Source organism: Megalops cyprinoides, chromosome 19 (genome assembly GCF_013368585.1).
Source record: "Megalops cyprinoides isolate fMegCyp1 chromosome 19, fMegCyp1.pri, whole genome shotgun sequence".
NCBI lineage: Eukaryota > Metazoa > Chordata > Actinopteri > Elopiformes > Megalopidae > Megalops > Megalops cyprinoides.
Genome location: NC_050601.1, coordinates 8,749,553 through 8,773,156, shown reverse-complemented (window position 1 = coordinate 8,773,156; position 23,604 = coordinate 8,749,553). Strand labels below are relative to the sequence as shown.

Here is a 23,604-nt window from a genome sequence, read left to right as displayed (position 1 = left end):
GCTGTTCTCATCCCCCTAGGCAGAGAGGTGGTGGTGTTCAGCACTTTTTATCAGGAAGGCAAGGGTATGCATGCCCATGTGATGCCCCGTCTGCACTGGGGCAGCTGAGCTCACACTTTCCTGCTCCCAGCAGAAGCGTTAATTGCGCCTGTGCCTCGGGGACAGGAAGCTGGTTGCTCAAGCGGCAGCCTTCCTCAAAGCCCAGAATATTGTTTACTGACCCTCACCTTGAAGAGAGAAAAAACTCTTTACGAGAGGCAATACAAAGAGAATGGAGACAAAAAAAGAGTGCAAACTCTGTGGGAGGTGGCTGGAAAACTGTGGTGACAGCATGGCATTCCAGCATGTCCGCACACCATATCTCATTCCATTCTTTCATTGCAAGCTGCTGTGTTTCATCACAAATTAATATAACAGTTGTTTAAAAAAAAAAAAACTGCCTGTTTAAGCATTGCTCCTGGTGTGTATGTCTAATGAGATGCCTGTTCATGCTCCTCAGCGAAACACTTCTGTTCAGTGGAGATTAGGAGATTTTATGCGTCTGTTTGCCAATGTGAAAAAAACTTTAGTTTACAGTAAAGACAATTTTTTAACACTGTAATCATTAAAGTTGGCAAGAGGTGGGTCGCCAGTGTGGCATCCAGTGTAACTGAGATGGCAAACTGGCTGGGTCATTTAAAGAGGTATTCTGCCTTTGGGTTTGAGTTTTATCTGTTAATTGTGCCAAATATGCTGTAATGTTCCCTCTAAAGATGCTGTCAGGGATCACTCTCCTGTTTCAATGTTTACTTACTTAACATAGTTTTTGAATATTTGCCCTTAATACTTCTGGATGTTTTACTGACACAACTCATGTGAAGGTCCCTCCTTAAGGGTACAACTTTGGAGCCTCATGCTGGATTTCAGCCTACACAGGGAACAGGTAACAAGCCTTGTTGCCAAGCGTTGTTGTAACTACTACTGCACACCACATTGCTGCCATGTCAAATGTTCTGCCACATGGCATCTCCAGCTGTAACCTTCGTCAGCATCTGTCATTGCCAGCTGATGTGCCGAAGTGATGTATATCTCTTTGTGCCAGCTCAGAACAGGGAACATAGCCACTGCTTTTTCACTCAGAGGGAGGAGAAGTCACTGCACAGTCTGGGTTTCTTGTTTTTGCAACGTGCTTACAGAACAGAATGTGCATGGTATTCCTTTGAACCTTTTTTTCTGTTGTCAGTGAGCACAAAACCCTTTATTCATTGCAGTAGATGTGGAGAATTTTTTGTAGAATTTCTCTTTATCATTCTTGTGAATTTCTTCCAGCACTAAGCAAAGTAGAGAACTGAAGGTACTATTAATTTTTGAACCAAAAGATGCAGTTCTGCCATTGATTATTTATGTGCTTACACCTTTTTTGTGCCGGGTCCTGGATCTGTCAAGATCTGTGTCTTTTCATGATGTACCATGTTGCTGAGTGGTGAACCCAAGGGCTGGCCCCATGGATCTCATGATTGAGGGAGTGTGGCATTGAAGTGCATTCCTGTTTAACAATATCAGCTGCATTTTTAAGATTGTAGTTATGTGGAGTTTTTTTGGAAGTAGTTAGCTGGAAGTAAGTTTCTTTCCTACCATAGTCCTACCATAATTATACAGATGCAGAGACTTACAATGTTTCATGCACCTAATTTTTTTGGTAAATGCTAATTATGAAATTTTGTGAGATACATTTGTGAGAATATTCTTTATCCAGTTTGATGATGTGTATTTCTATTAATGACTCCTATTACAATGAAGTAATTTGTTTTCCGTAATCGTCACTGACACATATTTCCTCAGGAATGAGTCAAATTTGTGAGAGACTTCCCCTTGGAGTGAGAAAGGATGGAGTGACATGTCCTTACTGCTAAGGGTGTAGTGGGAAGAAAGGGGACTTTTAGGCTAATTACAGGCAGTTTAAAAAAGTTCCTCACAGCAACAGTCTTGAGCTACAGCCGGGCGCACTGATCTGTTCAGTAAACTGTAGCAAGCTGTTGTAATTGCTACTGACTGACCAAGCGTTAATGGGAGAAGCTCTCCAGAACTTATAGGAATAATTTCCTTTTAGTCACTCTCTCTGGTAATTGTCAAATTAATTAGTTTGTCAAAATACAACTGTTGCCCTCATTTTCTAGGAGCATTAATGCTGTGGTTTGGATCACTCCCCCCGCACTCTCTGTAACTGAGAGAACACATTTTAATGTACTAAAGCCGGGTGCCAAATGAACATACAGTAAGAGAGTCTTCAAGCCGGGAGGGGTTTCACTTTCATTAGTGACCCGTCCATGTAGGAGAGTCTATCCATCTTCATGGATATCCTGTGATTCTTGTAACTATTATAGTCAGGGTACTTGTAATTATATTGTTATGTCCATGGCTTCATATCTTTTGCTCAGCAGGAAGGGTAGATAAAGGTTCTGTAACAGCAAATTATAAAGAATGGCACCTGGATGCCACAAAAGCACAGTTGGGAAAATTATCTTATGTTTTAACTGAGAATTGTGTGTCTACCAGCTTCTTGTCTGCACATATGTAGTACATGAGGTGACATTTTTAACTTACTATTTTAAACATGCCTGCACAGGGCACAGAACATCCGCTGTAATAGCTCAGATGCTGCAGTGTTGCAATTTCTCTCGTCCAAATACCATGATGTGAGCATGATTCAAACATGCATAGTATTGTGTGTAATCTTTGCATTTGACACAAGGTTAAGTGACTGTTGTTTAATCAAAGTTATATTTTTTTATACATGTCAAGTAGCCTTTGTTTTAGAAATCACCCTTTGCGTCAGGGAAAAGCCACTGTGTCTGGTGTGATACACATGCAGTGGTGGTATTTTTCCATTTAGTTTTTTTCCCTTACAATTTTATTTTTTTTTTTTTTCGGGAAAATGCAAGTAGGGCTTGTGTTGGACAAATAAATGATAACATTAATGAAAAATGACACTTCGATGTCCCTACAGATTTGTGATCATGTTGGCTTTTCCATTGTTCTAATGGAGCTGCACAAATGCACTCTGCAGTTGATGCCATTTTTTTTTCAGTTGATAAGTACAGAGTTTTGGGGCCAGATGGTCTGTGTTTGTATCATGAATGTAGCTCCTCCACTACTGTATATAACCAGGATTATGTCTGTGCCCTCGCTGATAATGTGGATTCTGTTCAGTGCTGCTGAACAGTGTGGCTAGAGCCCATACAGCCTAAATCAGGCTTACCATGGAAAAAAATATTCATGAGGGCATAGGCGGATGAATTTGTGAAGAGGGTATAACACAAGTTGAAAAAAAAGGAGAATGAGTACCAACGATGAATTATAATGGAGGGGAAAGAAGAAGAGGCTGCCTCGAGTAAGGAAAGTAGGATTGTTTATGCAATGCAGGGGAACCCAGTACTTCTCCCTCTCCAAGCTGTGTCAGATGGGCAGTGCCAAATTAGATTGTATGACCAGCATATATCTTTTGTGGTTTCTAGCCTCGTTACAACACGGGAGTACTGTAACTGACTGCAAAGGAATGTCTGTTTTTATGTTGCACTGGCTGAGTGCTCACTGCCAAGCACAGGTGCAAAGAGTCAGCAGGCAGCACTGACTGTGGGTGATGGCTTGTCAGTCAGGGGAAAGAACTGTGCAGTGGAAAGAAACACCCCCTGCTCTCTCTTTATAAAACCAATCAATACACCTACAGTGAGTTAGGGTAGTTGGAGAATTACTATTGCCAGAACTTCCACAGAGCCCTTTGATTCCTTAGTGAGATGGTTCTGTGAGAAAACGTGGGGAAACTGTTTGGCTGGATTTACCTTGAATTTCTAAAACTTGCTTCTTAGGATGTCATTGACTTTGTGTGTGTTTGCTGCAGTGCATCCAACTACACACTGTCCATGGAGTTCCTTTTCAAATACTCCAAGAAAAAAATGAAATTGGACTTCAAGACATATTATGTTAAATATTAATCCTAAGGTCACCTATTTGTCAGAAATGTCTACAGAAATTTCACTCACATCAGCAGTTCATACTCTTTTATTGTTGCTTGTTGTACTACATGGCTATACAAAGTTGTTGTGGCCATGTAGATAGGAGGCTATGATGAGGCTGCCCGTTGTTTGACATTGCAAACAAACTACTTGAGATACCATTTAAGAAACTGTCTATTATGCAAACAAGGAGTTGTTGAATAGAAAGTGTATGGCTCCATTTGAAACTAAGTCAGAAAAGGTTCTTGGAAGGTTCAGGAAGGTTCAACGTATAGAAGGCTTGCTGTTTTCTTGTGTGAAGACAGAGAAAAATAGATTTTAATGGATCTCGCTAAGGACATCGGTTAAAATTTACCTTTTTTTCTTACAATGGAGACCAATGACATGTAGGTATTGATTTGAGAGCATGCCTGAGTTGGTATTATTTCAGTATATGCTGGTTCATTATCAGGGTGACTGACACAGCAAAGCAGAGAGGTCAGCAATGTCAGTGTGTGTGGAAAGAGACTAACTGTGAATCCAGTATCTACGTCCTCTGCCATCAGTATTTTTTTTTATTATTTATTATTTTTTTAATGTGAGCAAAGGACTGAATATGCTGTGTGACTGCTGATGTTTGGGGATTAGGGTGTTTGTAGAGGAACATGACCATATTTGCATTTTTATATGTTGCGTTTTATGTATATTGAGTTTGTAATTGATGTTTATATATAAATGTACATATCCATATCCTAGACACCCTTATCTTGGGTGACTTTTATGGTTTAAATTGTTTTCATTTCTACAGCTGACTCGGGTGCCACTGCCAGGGTTTGAATGTCAAATCCTTCAAGAAACCAGGCCAGTGACAAACTCTCACATGTTCATCAGTGAGGTGAAGGCATGTGCAGATAATAGTGAATAAAGCCAGGAAGGGGCTGTGGTGGAGGATGAAGCTAGAGGATAGAAACGCAGAGAGAAAGTGAGAGGATCAGACTGTTTTGTTGAGCACCTTATATCTATTCCCTCATTTATTAACCTACTGTGTTTCTCTGGCTGGCTACCTTCAGCAACACCCACTTCACTAATGCTGTTGTGCCCTTTTTCCCTGTCCCCTCATAACGAACGTGTGTACACTATAGCTCTAAGAGCGTGGAGATGTGCTCATCTATAGAATATCGCAAATGTTTTAGTCCAGAGTGATTATGTTTACAGGGAGTCACCGCATGACTGGGAGCCTGTAGAATGCACAGCACTTTCAGCAGGATTCCAGGATGATGTTCTTCTGTTTTACCCTGTGCTTGCTTGTTTCCTCCTGATGTGGATTTGGTTCTGTTAACAGTCATGCGGGAATGTGCTCTTGTTCATGTGATTTCAGCCAAAGTAATGACTGAATTTAGTGATATTTGTCTAATGCAGTGTTGTGATTTTTGGCCCAGCTTCAGCTTAGCTAGAATATACTTTCACCTTAACTTCATGTAACCGACATGTTGCATCACATTTTTACACAAGTCTTGCTTTTTATGGCAGTAATCACTAGTTTAATGATATTGTTGCATTTTGTATATTTAAATTTCTATACAGTATATACTGTACATATAATGCTAATGATATGTAATTTTGAGATTCGTCTGAATTCAAGATGCTGAATATTCTGTTCAGACGGATTTGGAAAGTTATTGAAATGAAAATCAATGTATTCATCAGCTAATCAAATGATAAGATGGTGAGTCACAGTGATGGGGTTTCATTTAAGTCATTTATATGTGAATATACAAAAGGTATCCCTCTGAACCTCTGCCTCACCTCATTTCCATGGAGCGGTGAAATCATACATGTAAACAAATTCTAAAGAATGGAAGAGCATAATGCTACATAATTAGTTTGATCCCTTCTACAGCCTAGTACTACACTAACAAATTTTTAAAAACCTCATTCTGAAGAATCACCTAAGGTTACTGTTAAAGTTGAATTAAAGTGTCTGAACAAAACAGTGGTCTATTCAAGTGGCATTGAATGTTCTATCAGAGCTGAGGATTAAGGCTGGTTTCTTTGCTGATTACATGCAGTGGCCATTTTTCATAAAAGCATTCTCTTTAATGAAGGCACAGTAACTACCATAAGCACAAGCCAGCCCTTAAGGTTAAAGGGGTGACGGAGCTGTGTCGGGTCAAACAATAAGTGCAAGATTAGCACTCTTCCCTGTGCTTAAGCCCTCTGAAGCCAAATCCATATTAGCTATCCTTAATTTACACCCCTAATGAATATAAGAACAGCACACTTTTTGTGTACACTACTTCTGTACAAATTTAATATTTTTAAAATTATTTTTATTTCTTGTCTGTAATTAATAAGAAGTTTTGTGTGGGGAACAATTGAAATGCTGAAATGATATCTTGAAACTGACATGATACTACACAAGTATATTGTGGTTATATTGAATTTAGAGGACTTAGTCACCATGGCTACTGTTCTAAGCCTCCATTCCCTTGAGTCTGGGAGCGTTGCTACAGAGTTGGTGTGAAGACGACCTCCCTGGACTTCCTTGTGGCTAACGACAAGTAAGCCCTTAAATAACAAGGAAAAAATGGAACGGGATCACGGGCAAAAGGAAAACAAGCTGAACTGTGTACCTAGCTTGGGGAATTTCTCCCATTTCAGCCATTTTTGTTTATATATCTCCTAAAGGAAGATTTACCCGTGCCTCAGAAACAGAAGCAAAGATTGAGTGAGGATCAGGGTGAACTCAAAGGCATATTAGCCTTGTCTGCTTAGAAAAATGACAATGACAACAAGCTACTAAGCCTGTTGACACCAGAGTGGACAGAGCTGTGTGCTAAAGAGGCAGTTTTGGTTGTAGGAAGGTGTAAGCACACCACCTCTAAAAACACATATCACATATAACTGACCTGCTTAATCTTAAAGGTAATTCATTCATTCTTCTTTTTTTGGCCCATACAAGCTATTCCATACAAACATAGTGTTAACTGTATAACAAAATCTAGACGATAGCCTCAGGTAAATATTATTCGCAAACATATTACAGCCTCATCTTTCTGCATGCAGGCACCTCACTTGTTTAAACCGCTCAGCAAGTGTGAGTCATGTACTAAACTTTACCCCTGTTTGTTTCAGCCAAAACAATGCCTTTTGTGCACCACGAAATATAAAGCAGCCTTTTGCACGAAATGTTGCATACCTACCATCTGGAAATGTAAATTCTGTTCCTTGTTGTCATTCTCAAGAGACATCTCTTCAGCTAAATCCTGATCTGAGAGCCTCCTGCCAATGCACAGTGCATCTCCCTGGCCCTTATGCCTTGATTTGTCATCATCCGAAGATGCCATTTAGATCCGCAGTGTGCTGTTGTGTCTGTCTGCATTTATCCTGTTCTATTTACATGAGCCTGTTTTCTAAAATGTTCACATTTGAGCATTGTGTGATAACAATGAATGAGTGTGTTGGTTAAGGAAAGCAGTCACGGAATGAGAACCAGTAGCTGGGTATGTCAGACTGATGAGCCCATGACTTCTTTTTTTTTCTATACCGTGAGGGGCCACTTTTACCCTAACCATATCCTTTGAGAAACCAAATGCAACGTTTCAATATTCACACACCAAATTGCACGGACAACAAAACAAGTGCCACACTCGCCTAATTTATTTTCTCAAAGTTAAGTGCAAGCTACAACTCAGTTCACTTGAATCTGGGCCCATGTTCGCTCTGTGACTGGAATTCAGTTCAGATGCATTCAGCTTCATCTTGCGTGGCTTTTTTTTTCTCATTTTAATCATAACCAGACCCATGATGTGGTAACACTTGCATGACTCTCATGATACACCGCTCATTGCCATGGCAGGTATCATGAGCACTGAATGTTTTATGACTGTGGTTCCTCACCAGCTGCTCTGTACTGTACCTCACTGCAGTGCAGATCACGTATTTCTGCTAGAGATGAATTAATATATCCACTCACTGTCTAAAGTGTCGGCTCTGACACAAATCCCAGTAAAGGATTCTCACCTGCAGATAAGCACTGCTCTGGTCTCCTTAAAGATACTTGTATCTAGTTTGAAATAAGCTGCACCTCCAAAAGATGTTCAAACTTGTATCTGTATCTTCATTCAACGCAAGATGCAGAATGGCCATCACCTCATGTAGCTCCTGAGTTGTTGTTCTCTGTGCATATTCACTTTGGCATGGTCCAGCATAGGCTGAAGTGAATTATTAAAAGCCGCATAAGTGTAGTTGAGGAGAAAATAAAACTCAGATGAAATGTTTGGTTGGATATTCCAAATGTTTGTGACTAATGAATGAGCCATTGATTATGTGTGCTTTGGGTTTCTTTTGAAATTTTACTTCTTCTTGCAAACTCAGAGTTAATTTCAAGCTGCTGAGATATATATTAAATGATAAGTTTAAGGGAAGCTACTGATACCATTTTAGTGAACAGGTTTAGGTGACTTTTAAATGTACCTAATAATCTTGAATGTTTGTGCTCCCACTTTTCCTCTGTCTCAGAAAACCTACCATCCTAGAGCTGTATTGTGAAAAAAAAGCAGATCAATGGTTTTACTGAACGCTTTGTGTGAGTTGCACCAGGATTCTGTCTGGGTTGTCGAGAAGAATATTTTGGGCTGTACATTTCAGTTAGATTGTCATGTTTAAATGAGATGACAGTGGTTCCTGTTTTTCTCCTCTCTCCCTTTTTCCCCAACTGCCGGACAGTAAGCAAGAGGAATCGAGGATCTGTTGGTAAGATATTTTACGAAACCAAGGGCACTGATTTTTCTTCCTGTTTCCTCCTACCCTTGTATGAAATTGGTTTGACAGCCCTCTAGGAATCAAAGCATTTTGTGTGCTTTGTTACAAGTAGAATTTCTACAGGAAAATCACATCTGCCTCTATACCTGCTGCAGGTTGAAAGAAAATGGTTACTTTTGAAAACAGCTTTTTCATGTTCATATGATCCTTATTTGCCTTCTAGTCTGTGGCTTTGACGCATGTTTTTTTTTTTTTGATTTGCTCAGCAGGTGTCCTTGTCAACTTGTATTGCAATGTCATACACATTTAGTGATGGATACAGGTTGCGTCTAATTGAGCACTTTAGGTAAAGCGCCTTGTCCAAGCCCACAGCAGTCACTACCTGTGGCTGTCAGGTCCGGAGTCCAATGCTGTAACCTCTGTACCACATACGGTCGTGTTTGTGTTCATTATGAATGCATGCATGCTTTCAGCACCTGTAGTCAAAAAGGGATAGACCGGTACTTGACAGTAGTGGCAGACACAGTATAACACTTACAGTTCCAAAATAGTACACATCATCCTCTCTCCTTCATGCTTTATATGCAGTATATTTTTTTACATGCAAAGTATGCAAAATACGCATACATAAGCAGTCGTCAGACAGTGGCAGCCATAAGTTCAATAACTGTGTCTCAGTGTTAGTGGAGGTATGAGTCAGAGGCTGCCAGAGGTCTGTGCGATTACAGCTGACACACCCACAAGCGCCTGATGAACACATTTGGCTGTGAAAGAGAGATTTACATGCACATTGTAAGTGCTCTCCTGGTTCCTGACCTGTCTCAATCCTGTCGGAATGCTGTGAGAGCAAACCCCAGGGACCGGTTCGTTAATCGCTGTCCGGAAACCGTGACCCGACTCGGCAAGCTGGGCTCGGCATCCGGCGTGGTGTTTAGCCCAATTCAATTAATACAAGTGTTACATTCAGCCAAATAAATTGGATCACCAGAAAGATTCGGAAAGATGAAGCTAAGAAAAAAAGAATGTAAATACAGGCACAAATAGCACGAATAAATTGAAAGGCTCGTAGGTCATGGAAAGTAATTAGTAAGTAATTGGATTTTTTTGACGTCCTCGGGAGGAAGATATAACCATCTGTGCTAAAGGATGCTACACAACATTTCCTGTCTACAAAGAAAAGGAATGAAGTTAAACAGATCCCTGGTGAATAGGATCGAATTATCGTCCCCTAAAGAGCGCAGAGAGAAGCCCAGACTGGAGCCTAGCCATTGAACTCAGGCAGAAAATGCAGTGAAGTTACCTCTGAGAGGAGAGAACGCTTCTCACTCACGCACCCCCGAGGCGCGTCCTCAAACAGTCTGAAAACCACAGGTTGCTCTTCACATTTCCGAGCCTTTGCGGAATGTGTGCTCTCACCGCGGTAATTCTGAGCGACACCTCCAAACACAGCAGGTTGGCTCTATCCAAAAATTAAACTCAGGGAAGGCATTTTGGTTCAACATACCAATGATATAGCACTCAGCCACATGGGGAATGTTGAGCCCAGTATGTGGTTGGAACATCTAATTTAGCACTTTCTCTCAGCTCTGTTGTCGGCCTAGTAGACTAGTTAGCCCCTAAAATTAGCTTTAATTTCTGGTAGATACACATGCTGTATCTAAATGATAATTGTATAGATCTGATAAATGTTTGATATTTTTCACCATAGAAGGTGATCTTTTTAGGCCGTTGGGGGATGAGTGAAGTCTAAATGTATTTTATAATCTAGCATTGGAATCCTGCTTTAATTCTGTCAGGGTCTTAAGAGGTATTAAACAAAGCACTTTGATGGACAGATATAATATCTTGACGTGCTGCTGTCAACAGGGGAAATTCACACAGAAACAAGATTTTTTTTAAACATTCTATCATGAGGGATTGCTAGCAGTACGGTAATCCTTCACCAATCCTGTTAGTTTCCGTCCTCATTTCCAGGTTTTAGTGGGATTCCAGTATTCCTCCCCAGGACTTAATTTACAGAGGGTGTGGCCTTTTCTTGTGATTCTGTCAGAATTGTTTGAAAGCTCCTCTTTACAACTTTGACTTTGACTGGATCAGTCCACCTAGATATTTCTATAAAGCCATTCACATTCATCTTGTCTCCTCCATGTCCTAAATGGTCACAGCAGACTATAGTCCTGAGAGGGAATTTTGTTTTGTTAAGGGGTCTGTAGCATGTCCAATGACACTGCACTCTCTCAGTAAGTTGATCATTTTATATGTGCTTTTGGCTGGCTTCAGAAACTCCGTTTTCGTTAAGCCAGGCATACTCAGAAGTCCTGCAGTCTGACAATCTGGAGTCAGTGCTGCAGCGTTGCATTTATCCAAAAGCAAATATTTAAAATTTCACTACTCTTGGACTTCAGCATAGGACCACCGCCAAGTCATCTATCTGTTATTTAGTTTGCCCACAGTTCTTAAAAGATCCCACTCATCTTGGGAGATAGGAGACACATTTAAGAGGTCTGTTGTTAATGAAGTATGCTAAAACCTCTTGCTGATCTCAAAACGGTGGCATGCTGTGAATTTATGCTCAGGAAATGAGCCATTTTTTAACAGCAGAGAGGTTTGGAGATGTGCTGTGCTCAAATTGAAGTACTCTCACTAGCTCTGTGGCATGGTGCATGCCTCCCTTTTTTAGTTGTTTTAAGAACACGCCAAAACAGCAGGCGAAGTGGATGTGTCTCTGAATCCCATCAGTAGCTGAGCTCGTCCATTTAGAACAATGGATGTGACAATGCATATTTGTCTGCAGCACATGCTTGAATGGTTCAGTGAGCAGTCACCAGTGAGACCAGCATCATTACAGGGTTATGCATTTTTGCATAGTGCTGGTAAAGTAAACACACATTTCATGTGTCGCCTTTCAGTGTAACCTGTGTACTAGAATAACAAATGAGCCACCTTAATGTGCATATGATATTCAGTCCAGCGGTGCACGCCTCACTGCTATCTGTATGCAGGGTTAGAGAGATGTGAGGCAGGGAATCTGAGGATGATTGGCCCCCCAGGGTCCCGCCCCTGCCCGATCCGTGACCCCGTGTCCCTCTCTGTCTCTCCCATCGCAGATTCGGACGCCCCCGCGGACCCAGTGGCCCCGTCCATTGTGATCCCTCCCAGAAACACGACTGTGGTGGCCGGGGTCAGTGAGGCCATGCTGGAGTGTGTGGCCAATGCAAGGTGAGCCCCCCCTACCTGCAACACCCCCTGGCAATCGCCAGACCCCTCTACTAATATGATGCATCAAAGCAATCCACCCGCTTTAATCAGCCCCGCTGGGCGTCAGCAGGCATTAGTCACCGAAAAAGAAACACCCTGGTGGGCCTGAGATACAGAAACCCCTTCAAGTCAAAAATGAATAAATCAAATTTGGGAGGAATGCAATTAAAACAGTTCGTTTTCATTACTTCCTATCATGAATAGACCCAAGGAATACATGTTATCTTATTTTCTGAATTGGCGTGTGAGCGAAAGCATTTGCAAACCACTTCCTGTGTGAAAACCACTTAGCCTGATAGGCTGAAGAACCGGTTGAGGGAAGAGCACCGCTACAATGAATTTGGTGTGGTGTTATTTTGTCCCCTGCTGCACAAGAAGGCTGCTCTCTGAAATATATTCTGCTCGGGGATATTTTCCCATGCGTTACTGTTTACCAGATCTCATTCACTGGGGCATGCCCAGTGTGTTTTAATTAGTGTTAATGTGTTATGTAACTCCAAAAATATAAATGCACATGAAGACATTAAAAAAATGGAAAAAAATAAAGTGGAAAGAGTACTAAAAGGGAGCTACAAGCACCTTGATCTGTATAGGCCTCAACCTTTTATATAACCACAGTGATCTTTTTCTTGATATTGAGAGCCTAGTTTAAGCAAGCACTTTGCTAAAGTTTCAGTGCCAGTCCCCCTTGTTAAAGGGGTGTTAAAGTAAACATTCAGTTCTCAAATGTGCAATGCAAACTTTCACATTCATCTGGGACAAACTGATTCTTGATTAATTTTGTCTTGAATGGTCAAAATGGATATTGTGTTCTTAATAAATTGAAATTGATCCTTGAAATTTTTCAAACAAGGGGTGAAGCATATGTGAATGCACTGTATTTTTTACAGCCCTATTTTTAATAGTATACAAATATATATATTACTCATGTGAATTATTCGAATGTCAAATGGAGGCTACGGTGCTCTGTGTGGTGCAGCCAGGTGGTGTAACCTGTGCTTACAGAACCTCAAACATAACAATTTGCCAGGAATTATCTTTGAGGGTGTCTGATGATTGGCATTATATAGTTTACAATCATAGGTGTCTTGCTGGGTCATTTCCTGTCTACTTTGTACTTCAAGGTGCTCTTCCTGCCTTATGGAATCTTAGACAGTGTAGGCTGTGGAAAGTCAGCTTTCTCAGCTGCAACTCTTTAGTTGGCTGTAAGAATATTGTTCAGCTGAAGAGGACATCAGATGTCATGAGTAAGCCCGGAGTGATTCTTGGAAGTGTATTGCTAGATTCTTGCAGTAGTCAAGCAGAATTAATATATGAGAGACTGTGTCCCTGAGTTTTTATGGTTTTATGTGATTCATTCGTATGCCTGTAATTCTGAAATCATTATACTGTAACACAGTATATTGCGATTAGAAGAAATTGGCTTCACTGTAGCCAAGAACAATACCCAAGTTCATTGCAGAGATATGGCACTGTGCTTGTGTGTGCTCTCAAAAGGCCAGTGGAGAAGCTCAGCATTTCTTGGAAGCGAAATGGAATGGAGCTAGTGAGCGGGGTGGGCACGTTCGGCAGGAGGCTTACCATCACCAACCCGACCTCGGCTGACGTGGGCCTGTATGTGTGCCAGGCCTCCCTGCTAGACAGCAGCGTGAAGACTGTGGAGGCCAGAGCCTTCCTGTCCATCACAGGTAGGCCCTATCTCTCATTCTCTTTCTCACGAGAAAATCCAGCAGACTGGAAAAAGGTTCTCAGTTGGTGTCCACACTGTCACATAGAGACTTGTGGAGTGACCTGGAATGACAGTACTGAACTGATGACCACCTATTATGTGAAGCCCACAGTGTGTGAATGGGTTTATGTGCTTTTTTATGGTAGGGTTAGACCCTGACATTTGATGAGTTCTGATGGCTATATACTCTCTGCCAATCAACAAACAGCAGCTGACTCTTTAGAATTTGGACACTCATTCATCTTATCAGCTGCACACACTAAGAAAATCCAGGCATTAGGATGTATCTTTTGTGGTAAAGAAATTGGGTAATTAATAAAACTTCTACAAATATTTTAGTACAAATCTTCAAAAAACATTTATGGAACTTATGAACACCTTTCAGTGAATTTTGCTGCCACATTTTTTCTGGTCATGTTTGTACGTCTTGAAACAAGATGAAGGTCAACACACAGGCATTAAGGCTGTCAACTCGGCTCCACTCTGTAAACATATACAGCTCTTGCAGATTTAGACAGATAAAACAGTAAAGGTCTGCTGAACCTGGAGGAATATCCCGCAAGAAATGCATTTAAAAATATATATTTTAAGACCACTTGTTAAACAAATGATTGCCCTTTGATGATCTAAGGTTACTATAATTAGAATTCTTGATTGTTCAATTATATAGTTGACTAGAATACAGTGGTGATGATAATAATTGCACTCTGATTATTTATAGCCTCATAATTTCCTCTCTGTTTTGTTCTTTCATGTTGTTCCTCACTGTACGGCTGCCCTTTACCTACAAAAATGGTTTGTTGTGCACAGAGCCTCTGTAAAACCAAGTTAATCTTCATACATATTTACCCTAGACATTTCAGAGAAAATGTATGTAAAAACCCTGTATGTAATCCACCTGATTTTATCTACAGTATGTTTGCGTTATGCTTGTGCTACATTGTTTTTTCCTGCATATTAATATTACTTGATTTGTGTATTATGGTGGCATTCTTGAAAAAAAAAAACAATGATGCTCAGCGTGTGTGAAGCACTGTAATGTACACAATATGTAATCTCTGCATAAGTCTCATTTTCATATTCAAGTCCTTGAGGCTATTGGGTTGCATTTTTTGGTCTGTTGAATATGTACCTAAATTACTTGAATACCCTTTACATCAGTTAATTAGCTGTAACCAAATAGTGTTACCAGACATGCATACATTAAAGCATTTCCACTTTTCACTATATAACATACCAAAGACATTCAGGGAATTTTTTAAACAGTTAGAAACAAAGGCAGCCAGATAAACCAAAATGTCCTTTGGGCTTATTACCTTGACATTTCAGTGAAGGAATAGCACTCTATTCTTTTATTTCATTCAATGTAGTTCCAGCAGCATAATATATAGACCCTCAGAACTAAACACATTGAATATTTATAACGCTTCCTCGATATTCATTAGAAAGGTGCTGTTCATTTATAGGCCACGCTGACAGTTGTGCCTTGTGTTATTAGAGGGAGGATAGTCCCATAAATATGTATAAAGAAAGCACACAACACAAGGAATAAATTGTACACCACGCCTTGGATTGAAGCAACTTCAAAAGATGAATGCGAGCCATCAGCGGCTTATGTGCAACATTATGTGTAAGTCAGGGGACGCTGCAGGTGGCTCTATTGTTGTCTGCAGTAAATTCAAGATCCCAAAATATGTATTTATTCACCTGCTTATGCACACAATGAGTGCACTTCGGCTGTTGTCATGAAAAAGAGGTGACAGACTTTTTTCTTTACTTTTGATGCAAGTGGAGCACATCAGTTCTTTGAGCTGAGCACCCCAAATTACTGTCCATTATTCAGTGCCGCGGTTGTAAATCTATAACTAAGAAAGCCGTGCCAGTTCTTCCCTTGCAGTGTCCTTTCATAGAAATTGATAAATCCGCAGACTTAACAGAAAATGAAGCACAGTCTTGAGTGGGGCTTATGGAACATTTTTCATCGAATGTACAGTGTTATCACATACTATCTATCTGCTATATTAAGCCTGACGTTTCAAAACACGTCTTCTTCTCAAAGTCATGGTCACCCAAAGTTCTAGCTGCAGTTGAAGTATGAAGGCTCCCATAAAAGCATGTTTCCCACAGTGCACCTGAAAGAACAGATGCCTGCTGGCTAGCCACCACTGGTAATATTGTATAGCTTGTTAATAACCTGACTACTGCAGGGGAAGTGATTGGCACTAGCTGTGAAACTCCACAACTGAGAGTGCATTACCATGCAGCAGCACACGGTGGAGCCTTATTTGTCAGCCATAGATAGCTAAGAATAGCATAGAACAGTCTTGCTGCATTCACAAAACATATGCCAGTTAGAATAACACATATGATAGGGTAACATGGTAAAGGAGCAATGTGCCATTTATGATATAGGCTTAACACAGTGATCAATAACAGTATAGATAATGTACACAACACCATCACAATACAATATATACATTGTTGGCAGTACTTTGCCAAAAGTAAGGTTTAAGGAAAGTAATCGTTTCCATGTTTTTGTCACCTTCACCCACTGTCTCATCAGGGGTGTGTAGAAATTTTTGTGCACTTCTAACAAACAGATTCTTATGACTTTTTTGTGTTGAAACCAAAAATGGCAGGCAGAGGTCCTTCCTCTTAAGATATCCACCACACCCAGTTGCAGTATCATACATGCCCTTTTGTCCATATATTTATTGCTCTTTATTATTCATATATCCATATGAATAATTTATAGGGGTATTGTGTATGTTTCATACGGGCAGTCTGATTAATCATGTCCTCCACATCACTTATTTGTGAGGCCCTAAGCGGTTCTCGAATAGTGATGGATGGTATGAGCCACTTCAGAATTTGTGGCAGTTGTGCTGTGATGAACGACACGCTTTAATTCTCTGTTTGTCTCTTTCGATAGAGGCCCCTTACTTCACTGTGGAGCCCAGGAGAAAGATCATGGGAGAGGTGGAGAAAAGTGTGGACATTGAATGTCAGGCGCGGGGTAAGTGGTCTGCCCATCTTTAATATGCCAGTGTGTCAACCTACAGCAATGTCAATGTCACGACAGTTGAGAATCCTGGATGTCTTGCTGCATTATTTATATGCCTTGGAGATGTCCTTGTCCAGGGAAGCTCATGATCTTGACAATATTGTGTATTCCAGGTTCAGTTAAGTGGCAGTGAATTTTTTTTTGTGGGGATGAATAGTAATCACTTTAGCATTAAAGATTAGATTTAATGTAACAGCAAATCATTGTGTTCCTAAATTTAAGTAATGACTCAAGCCTGTTGTGCTTTTTTTTTTAATTCCAGCCTGAAATTTTATTTTTAAATAATCTTAGCAACTAGGGGCCTCTTAATTTTGTGTAGGAAATATGAAAATAAACAGAATTTTAAAGAAACTGCTGTCAATTCTGGCCTGAACTAGTGATCTGGTTGTGCCAGTGTGTATAGTAATAGTCACATAAGGAAGATGCATTAATATGTAACCCTCACGTATTTATGACATAATTTTACTCTGTAACACACTTTGAAGTGCTAGATTCTAATGAGTACTTGATTCTAATGACTGCTTGTGTCATAAGACCTGTGACTTATTGATACCCGTGTGTTGAGTTGTACTGTTATGTTAAACGGATCTGTTGTTAATGACTTTGAGCATGACCATTGTCCTTACTGGAAAGAAAAGAAGAAAAATGGTCCTGAGTTCCAGCCAAAACAGATACCACTGGTGTTCTCTTAAACACTTCTAATAAGGCTGGTGTGTTGTGTCAGCTCTGAGGTGGAAAAAGACTAATGATATTCTTCAGTGGAGGTCCAAATCTTGCTCAACAGCAATTTTAGGAAAGAAAAATAGCCAGACCATCCGTGTGTGATGGACCAAGAAAACTAAAAGCACAAACTCAGCTTCTACACTCTCAGGAGTTTAAAAATGGAGTCAGTCCATTGCCTTCCTCATAAATCGCTAACAGGAAAACCACCATATTGCTTTGCTTATTTTTTAACTTTCCTTTAAAAAAGAGTGAAATTGCCATTTCTTCTTTTTAAGATTTTAGTCTTAGATGGTATGATGAGGAACTCTATCAAACACATGTACTGTGAGCTGCTTATTATTCAGATGATATGTTCATTTTTAAATGCCTCACTGTCATACAGATTGACTTTTTTGATTGCTTTATATTGACGGGTGCTTGATATATATTTTCACCACTATCGAGTTGAAGGGAATTCAAAATAAATGAGTCTGAATACTGAAATCCTGTTGTCTTATTGTAAGGGTAGCAGAAAGTGCTGCTTCTCTTTTGTGGTTGGCTGGCTGGCTGGACAGGGCTATCCAGACCTTCTATCCAGCCTGAGTATCACCTTTCTCAAAGGCCAATGGCAGTTTATAATCAGATCAATGTGATATCTACTGTTAAGAGAAATTTCAAAAACTAAAAACTTGCAGATAAGCCCAACATTATTTAAACCTTTTAGACATACTGAACTATATGTTCAAGATTACAAATAAAAGGCTGCTGTAGTTCTCTCAAAAATCTTCAAACATTTTTAATTCACATGGATTGTAGTCATTTATCACTTGGGCATCATTTATGTGGTTATTCTGTGTACAGTGCTGCACATTCAGTTGGATTCCAGAAACAGGAGAAAATGTTTTACCTGGATTATGGTACATTTGACCAAAGGGATATCACCTTGTAATCTTCATTTACAAGGGACACAGATGGGACTGTGTCACTGTCTAGATATTCTTTGCTTCGTATACTATGCTACGCTTACTGAATTTTATTAAAGTGCACACATTTCAGCTAAGACAACTTTACAATACAATTCCTGGACGAAAAATCATTGCAAATGACATGGTACAGCATATGTTCGACTTTACAGATTGTCAGGTGAGACATTTTGCCATTGCTTGTAGGAGCCAACAATTTTATATTCAGGGATGAATGAAGAATTTTTTAGAGAAAAGGTGGCATATGTTTGACGTTGTCACAATGCTCAGTGACTGCAGAGTAGCATCTCAGCCCTTTCAAGCCCCTAAGAGAGAAGGTGAAAAAAGATTTTGCCAAAAAATATGTATGAAACTTGTCCTGGAATACTAATGTGTTTGTCTAGGGATGAAAGTGTCTGGATTGACATGGCACATGAAATCGATTGAGAGTAGGGAAAATTGATTCTGTTTCCTCTCCCGCCACACCAACATTGATTTTTTTCCCATCTTTTTTAAAATTTGTTTTGTGGGTCTGGTGTTTTTTGGTTGTTAATTTCTCTTTACATGCAACCACCTTCCCTCCCCTTCTCCTGGCTTTGATGTTTGCAGGAGTCCCGGTGCCCAGGCTAGAGTGGTACAAGGATGCTGTGCCACTTCAAAAGCTGAACAACCCCCGCTACAGAGTGCTGTCCAGTATGGGCCTGCAGATCAGGAGGGTGCAGCCCAGCGATGCCGGGATCTTCCAGTGTTTCGCTAGGAACTCCGCCGGAGAGGCCCAGGCCCACGCTTACCTGGATGTCACAAGTCAGTTTCACTTGTTGCTCAAATTTTAAAAGCAGGCTGGATTTCGTTGCGGAATATAAAGCTTTGCAATTTATTGGCTTATGTGTTTAATTGGAAAACAGAGAATGAATTATGAAAGATACATTAAATGTATGTCACAGGATCGGCGAGAACAATAGGAATGTTGATACAGAACAGCCAGTAAGCGTGACTGAGAATCAAGCAGAAAACAGTGCTAAAATGCAAAAGCGCAATAAACACAACAATTAACCTTGAAAGCAGCATACAAATATTATTCTCAAATAGTGTAGACCCTCATAATGGTCTGTAAGAGCACCAGTGTATCAGATACGACTCAGGGTTTGGTGTGATTGGGTAATATTTGCAGCTGAGGAGAGATGAGCAGATATCAGGCACAAGTTTGGTGGAACGAGACTTCATTTATGCAGGAGACACATTTTGCCTGTCTCCTGCTGAAAAGCAGTTCTGCAAACCAACAGAAAACCAAAAGAAAATAAGTTCCATGAAATCCTAACCTATAACCTTTGAATTGTCTTGTGATTGTGTGATTAAGCTGTCAAGTATACTACAGTTTAAAATAACTTTTACTGTATTGTAAAATATACAGCATATGCAAAATGAGTATTTATAAAAGCAACGATAAGTGATACATTCTGTGTATTCCATATGTATTGTGTATTGTATTGAGTTCAAAACAAATATCCCAACAGCAGCTATAGGTAGATGTAGTTTTCAGGTCACAGTGTTATCCTCTGTTCACCTCTCTGTGCTTTAACCTGGGTCAATCTCTATTAAAAGGTATGACGGATAATCACGCCACCGTTAGCCGTAGCGGAAATGGGGTTGTAATAGGGTTTATTTCTCCATCTTGAGTACATGAAATTGTTGTGACCGGGATTGTGTAGTGCACCGCTGATTTCGCGTGGATAGACAGACTCTGCTCAGCTTCATCACCCCTCCTGATAGAAACACACTCTGTTTCCCAAGCCTGACTCTCCCATGCATTTTCACAGCTCTGACCTGCGGAGTGCTCTCTTTTTTTCCATTATGTTTTCCAAAACAAAGTAATTGGGTCTTTTTTTGCAACATAAATTCCTAAGAACCCCTCTCTCCAGGGGTTTTTTAGCTGAGGAGGATACACGGGTCGTGGCTGAAGAGAGAAAGCATCCTCCGTGCTATGATGAAAGCATAGTATAAATGGCTTTTATGTGTGCCCCTCTACTCTTCTTAAGAGTACTGTCAGTAGTGAGCGCCGGGGCAAAGTGCTTTCAAGCTGCGGCTGTTTTGCGGATCCCACAGGTATGGCCCCCGCCTTCACGACAGCCCCCTCCGACATCACCGTGACCGACGGGGCCATGGCCACCTTCACCTGCGAGGTCTCGGGAGCGCCCAAGCCTGCCATCACCTGGAGGAGAGGTATCAGTGGCCCCGCGCTGTCTGCTTCACCGTCTGTCCTCTTTCAACCCTGTGCCTGGGCTGGCAGCGTCTCGCTGTCATAGTGGTTGCAAACTGCCTATTAAATGACATCTACAGTATTCGTTCACACTTCACCTGTCACAAACATCTTAAGAATAAAAATAACTGACCGGTGAGGTACTTCTTCTATAGTTTCCATATGTGACAGTCTGGTCTTAGTCCCCAAGTCTGACATTTTTTTTTTTGTAAAAAAAAAATGGTCATATGGACCATTTTATGGTCATATCACAGAGCTTCCCCTCTTTCTGTCATTGTCTAAAAGTCATCTGATACACTGATGTCTGGGGATAATAATAATAATCACCTCCTCATTTTGAGTGGCTGTGGTGCAAAAGTTGTCCTGTAGCAGTCAGATGACATACAAATAAATGAATCAGGACCGAAGATATATGAATATCCATCATTAAGTCAAACAAACATACAATCGGATTCATTCATCTAATGCAACTCTTCTCTGTCAGCCAAAGATTCATATCAGTGCCTAATGCCCCGTTTGTAACTGAATAATTGGTTAGAGATTATATGTACATGACTAATTTCACGTACATTAGAATGTATGTGACAAGGACACATTTACACCTGGTATTATCTGTATCTGATCAGCCATGGTTGGATAGTCATCTGGAAACGTCTGACATGTTTACACCTGGAATTAAAATGCATCCCAAATGCTTCCCCATTGTTGGAAACGTGTGATGGGATTTCTCCTAGTGATATGGAAATCCTGGCCTGATGGATGAAACAGTGGGCATAGTTCACCTAATAAAATTAGAGTAGTGGGTTTACCTATTTAAAATGAAGGGAAATAACATGATAAAAAACTGACTGTGTGTTTATTACTTTCAGTTTCATAGACCCATTAATTTTGTACTGACTATTTTAAATATTTCAGTAACAAGTAAATTGTGTTATTTCTCCCTTTGTTTTTTTCCAGTAGACTAGGCAGCACAGGCTTAGATCTACTGCCACTCTTGAGACAAGGGGCGGACGTGTAGGATGACGCAAATTGTCAGACATGTTTTTGAGTGTTAAATCAATCTAGACAGTGTACATCTACAATGCATCCTCGGCTACCTCTGGAGCTGGTTCAGCAAATCCGATTACGATCGGTTATCACGTGTCTTTTGGGTGTTCACACCTGCCCGTCAACATCCGATCCAGCCCAGCATTTTAATGCCAGGTGTAAATGGGGTCAGACAGTCACGCGGAGTGTATTGACAGATATGTCTTCTCTAAAAATGTGACTTCACTGCAGTTGTTTTCTTCGTTTCTTTAAATGTAACACTTTCATGTTGAGCATCTGTGGCAGTGCAACACCTTGGTGCTTACAATGTGATGCTGTGTTCTGTGCTTCACTAGAAGGCATTATAATGGTATATTTTTCCTTTAGCTAATGGGCAATTACAAAGACAATCCATTGCAACAGCAACACAAAATCTGTCATTATCTCCAAGTACTGTATTTTCTTTATTCATTCAAGTGATTGCCATTGCATTCCCAATTATGAAACAGCATTATAGAAACACATAATTGAGCATGTTCTAACAAGTTGAGCTCAGACGATGGCTCTCGCGGAAGGATTTCCCTTGGGGAGATAATTCTAAACTGGTAATAAAATCATTCAGAGTGGAAGGAGCATCCTGGAGGATGCTGTTTTGCTCAAATTTCAGAGCGCACACTCACTGAAGACTCTGACTGTGTGCGAGTGTGTGCTTGCTGTTGAGCATCTGTTTTGCCTGTGTGTTCCGATCCATCTTTGTCTGCGTTAGGTCTGCCATAACAAGTTGAATAATCAAATCAATTAATCAATTAAAGGTTTAGTTGACGACTAATCCTTTGATTATTATTGAGATCAGAGTTAACACATTGATGGATACATTCTAAACAACAGCGCTTGAGGTGGGGGTCAGACACTGACAAGACTGTAGTGGAATACCAAAGTATTGCTTCATGTTTTGACAAATAAAAATGATGGCGGAGATAAGCATTATCATCAGCTTTAACATGATACAGAATGCCGAGCTATGAAAATTCCAAACACACATGTATTCCATGCTCAGCAAAGGCAATTCAACAATGAACACACTTATGTGTCTGCACGTGAAAATTCTTAATTAACAAGTTCAACAATGTAATGCATGCCTTTGTAAGTAACATTAAATATGAGAAGAATCTGCCAATTGATTCGGCTAATCACCAAAGAAATTCTCAATTCCCTTTTTTTGTTCAGATGACAGTCCTAGTCTGCATATGTAAATGTGTGTAACATTGGGTGCATATGTAAGCACACATGGCTGTTTGCGTACAAACGCACATATGTCCATGTGCTTTTGTGTGCAAGGTTTAATGCGTGCATGTGTATTATATATCATTATGTGTGCATTATGTCATCGCAGACTCTCAGATTTTGGCGAGCGGCTCAGTCCAGATCCCCCGTTTCACCCTCTTGGAGTCGGGAGGGCTGCAGGTTTCCCCAGTCTTCCTCCATGACACCGGCAGCTACACCTGCTATGCCAGCAACTCCCAGGGAGCCATCAACGCTACCTCCACCCTCACTGTGTGGAGTAAGGACCTACAGCTACTCTGGTGCCCAGCTCCCATGCCTCACAGAAGCCTCATTTCCCAGATATCTTAATCCCATCAGCCAACAGATGTCCTGAGACTCTGATAATTCCCCTCATTTAAATCGAAAGCCTCTTTCTGGCTGTGTTTTTTGGAACACAATCACAATGAGCATATTATCTATTCTGCTAACAAGAAAATGGTTCTAATAAGTTCTTTAAGCAGTAGTCTGTAAAACCAATTTGGTTGCTTTGCAATTTTTTGTAATTAAGCTGTCGCGGTCATCATGGCCTGGAAAGTTAATAAAAAAGC

General features: G+C 40.5%; 1 protein-coding gene across 1 annotated transcript in view; it reads left to right on the top strand.

Annotated features, from left to right (window-relative positions):
- sdk1a (sidekick cell adhesion molecule 1a) overlaps window positions 1-23,604 on the top strand; it is a 251,719-nt gene that overhangs the window by 156,182 nt on the left and 71,933 nt on the right. Inside the window, exons 6-12 of the mRNA XM_036552383.1 lie at window positions 8,700-8,726; window positions 11,843-11,954; window positions 13,491-13,681; window positions 16,655-16,738; window positions 19,060-19,254; window positions 20,554-20,670; window positions 23,127-23,294. Of these exons, the coding sequence (XP_036408276.1) occupies window positions 8,700-8,726; window positions 11,843-11,954; window positions 13,491-13,681; window positions 16,655-16,738; window positions 19,060-19,254; window positions 20,554-20,670; window positions 23,127-23,294 (894 nt within the window). The remainder of the gene's footprint in view (window positions 1-8,699; window positions 8,727-11,842; window positions 11,955-13,490; window positions 13,682-16,654; window positions 16,739-19,059; window positions 19,255-20,553; window positions 20,671-23,126; window positions 23,295-23,604) is intronic.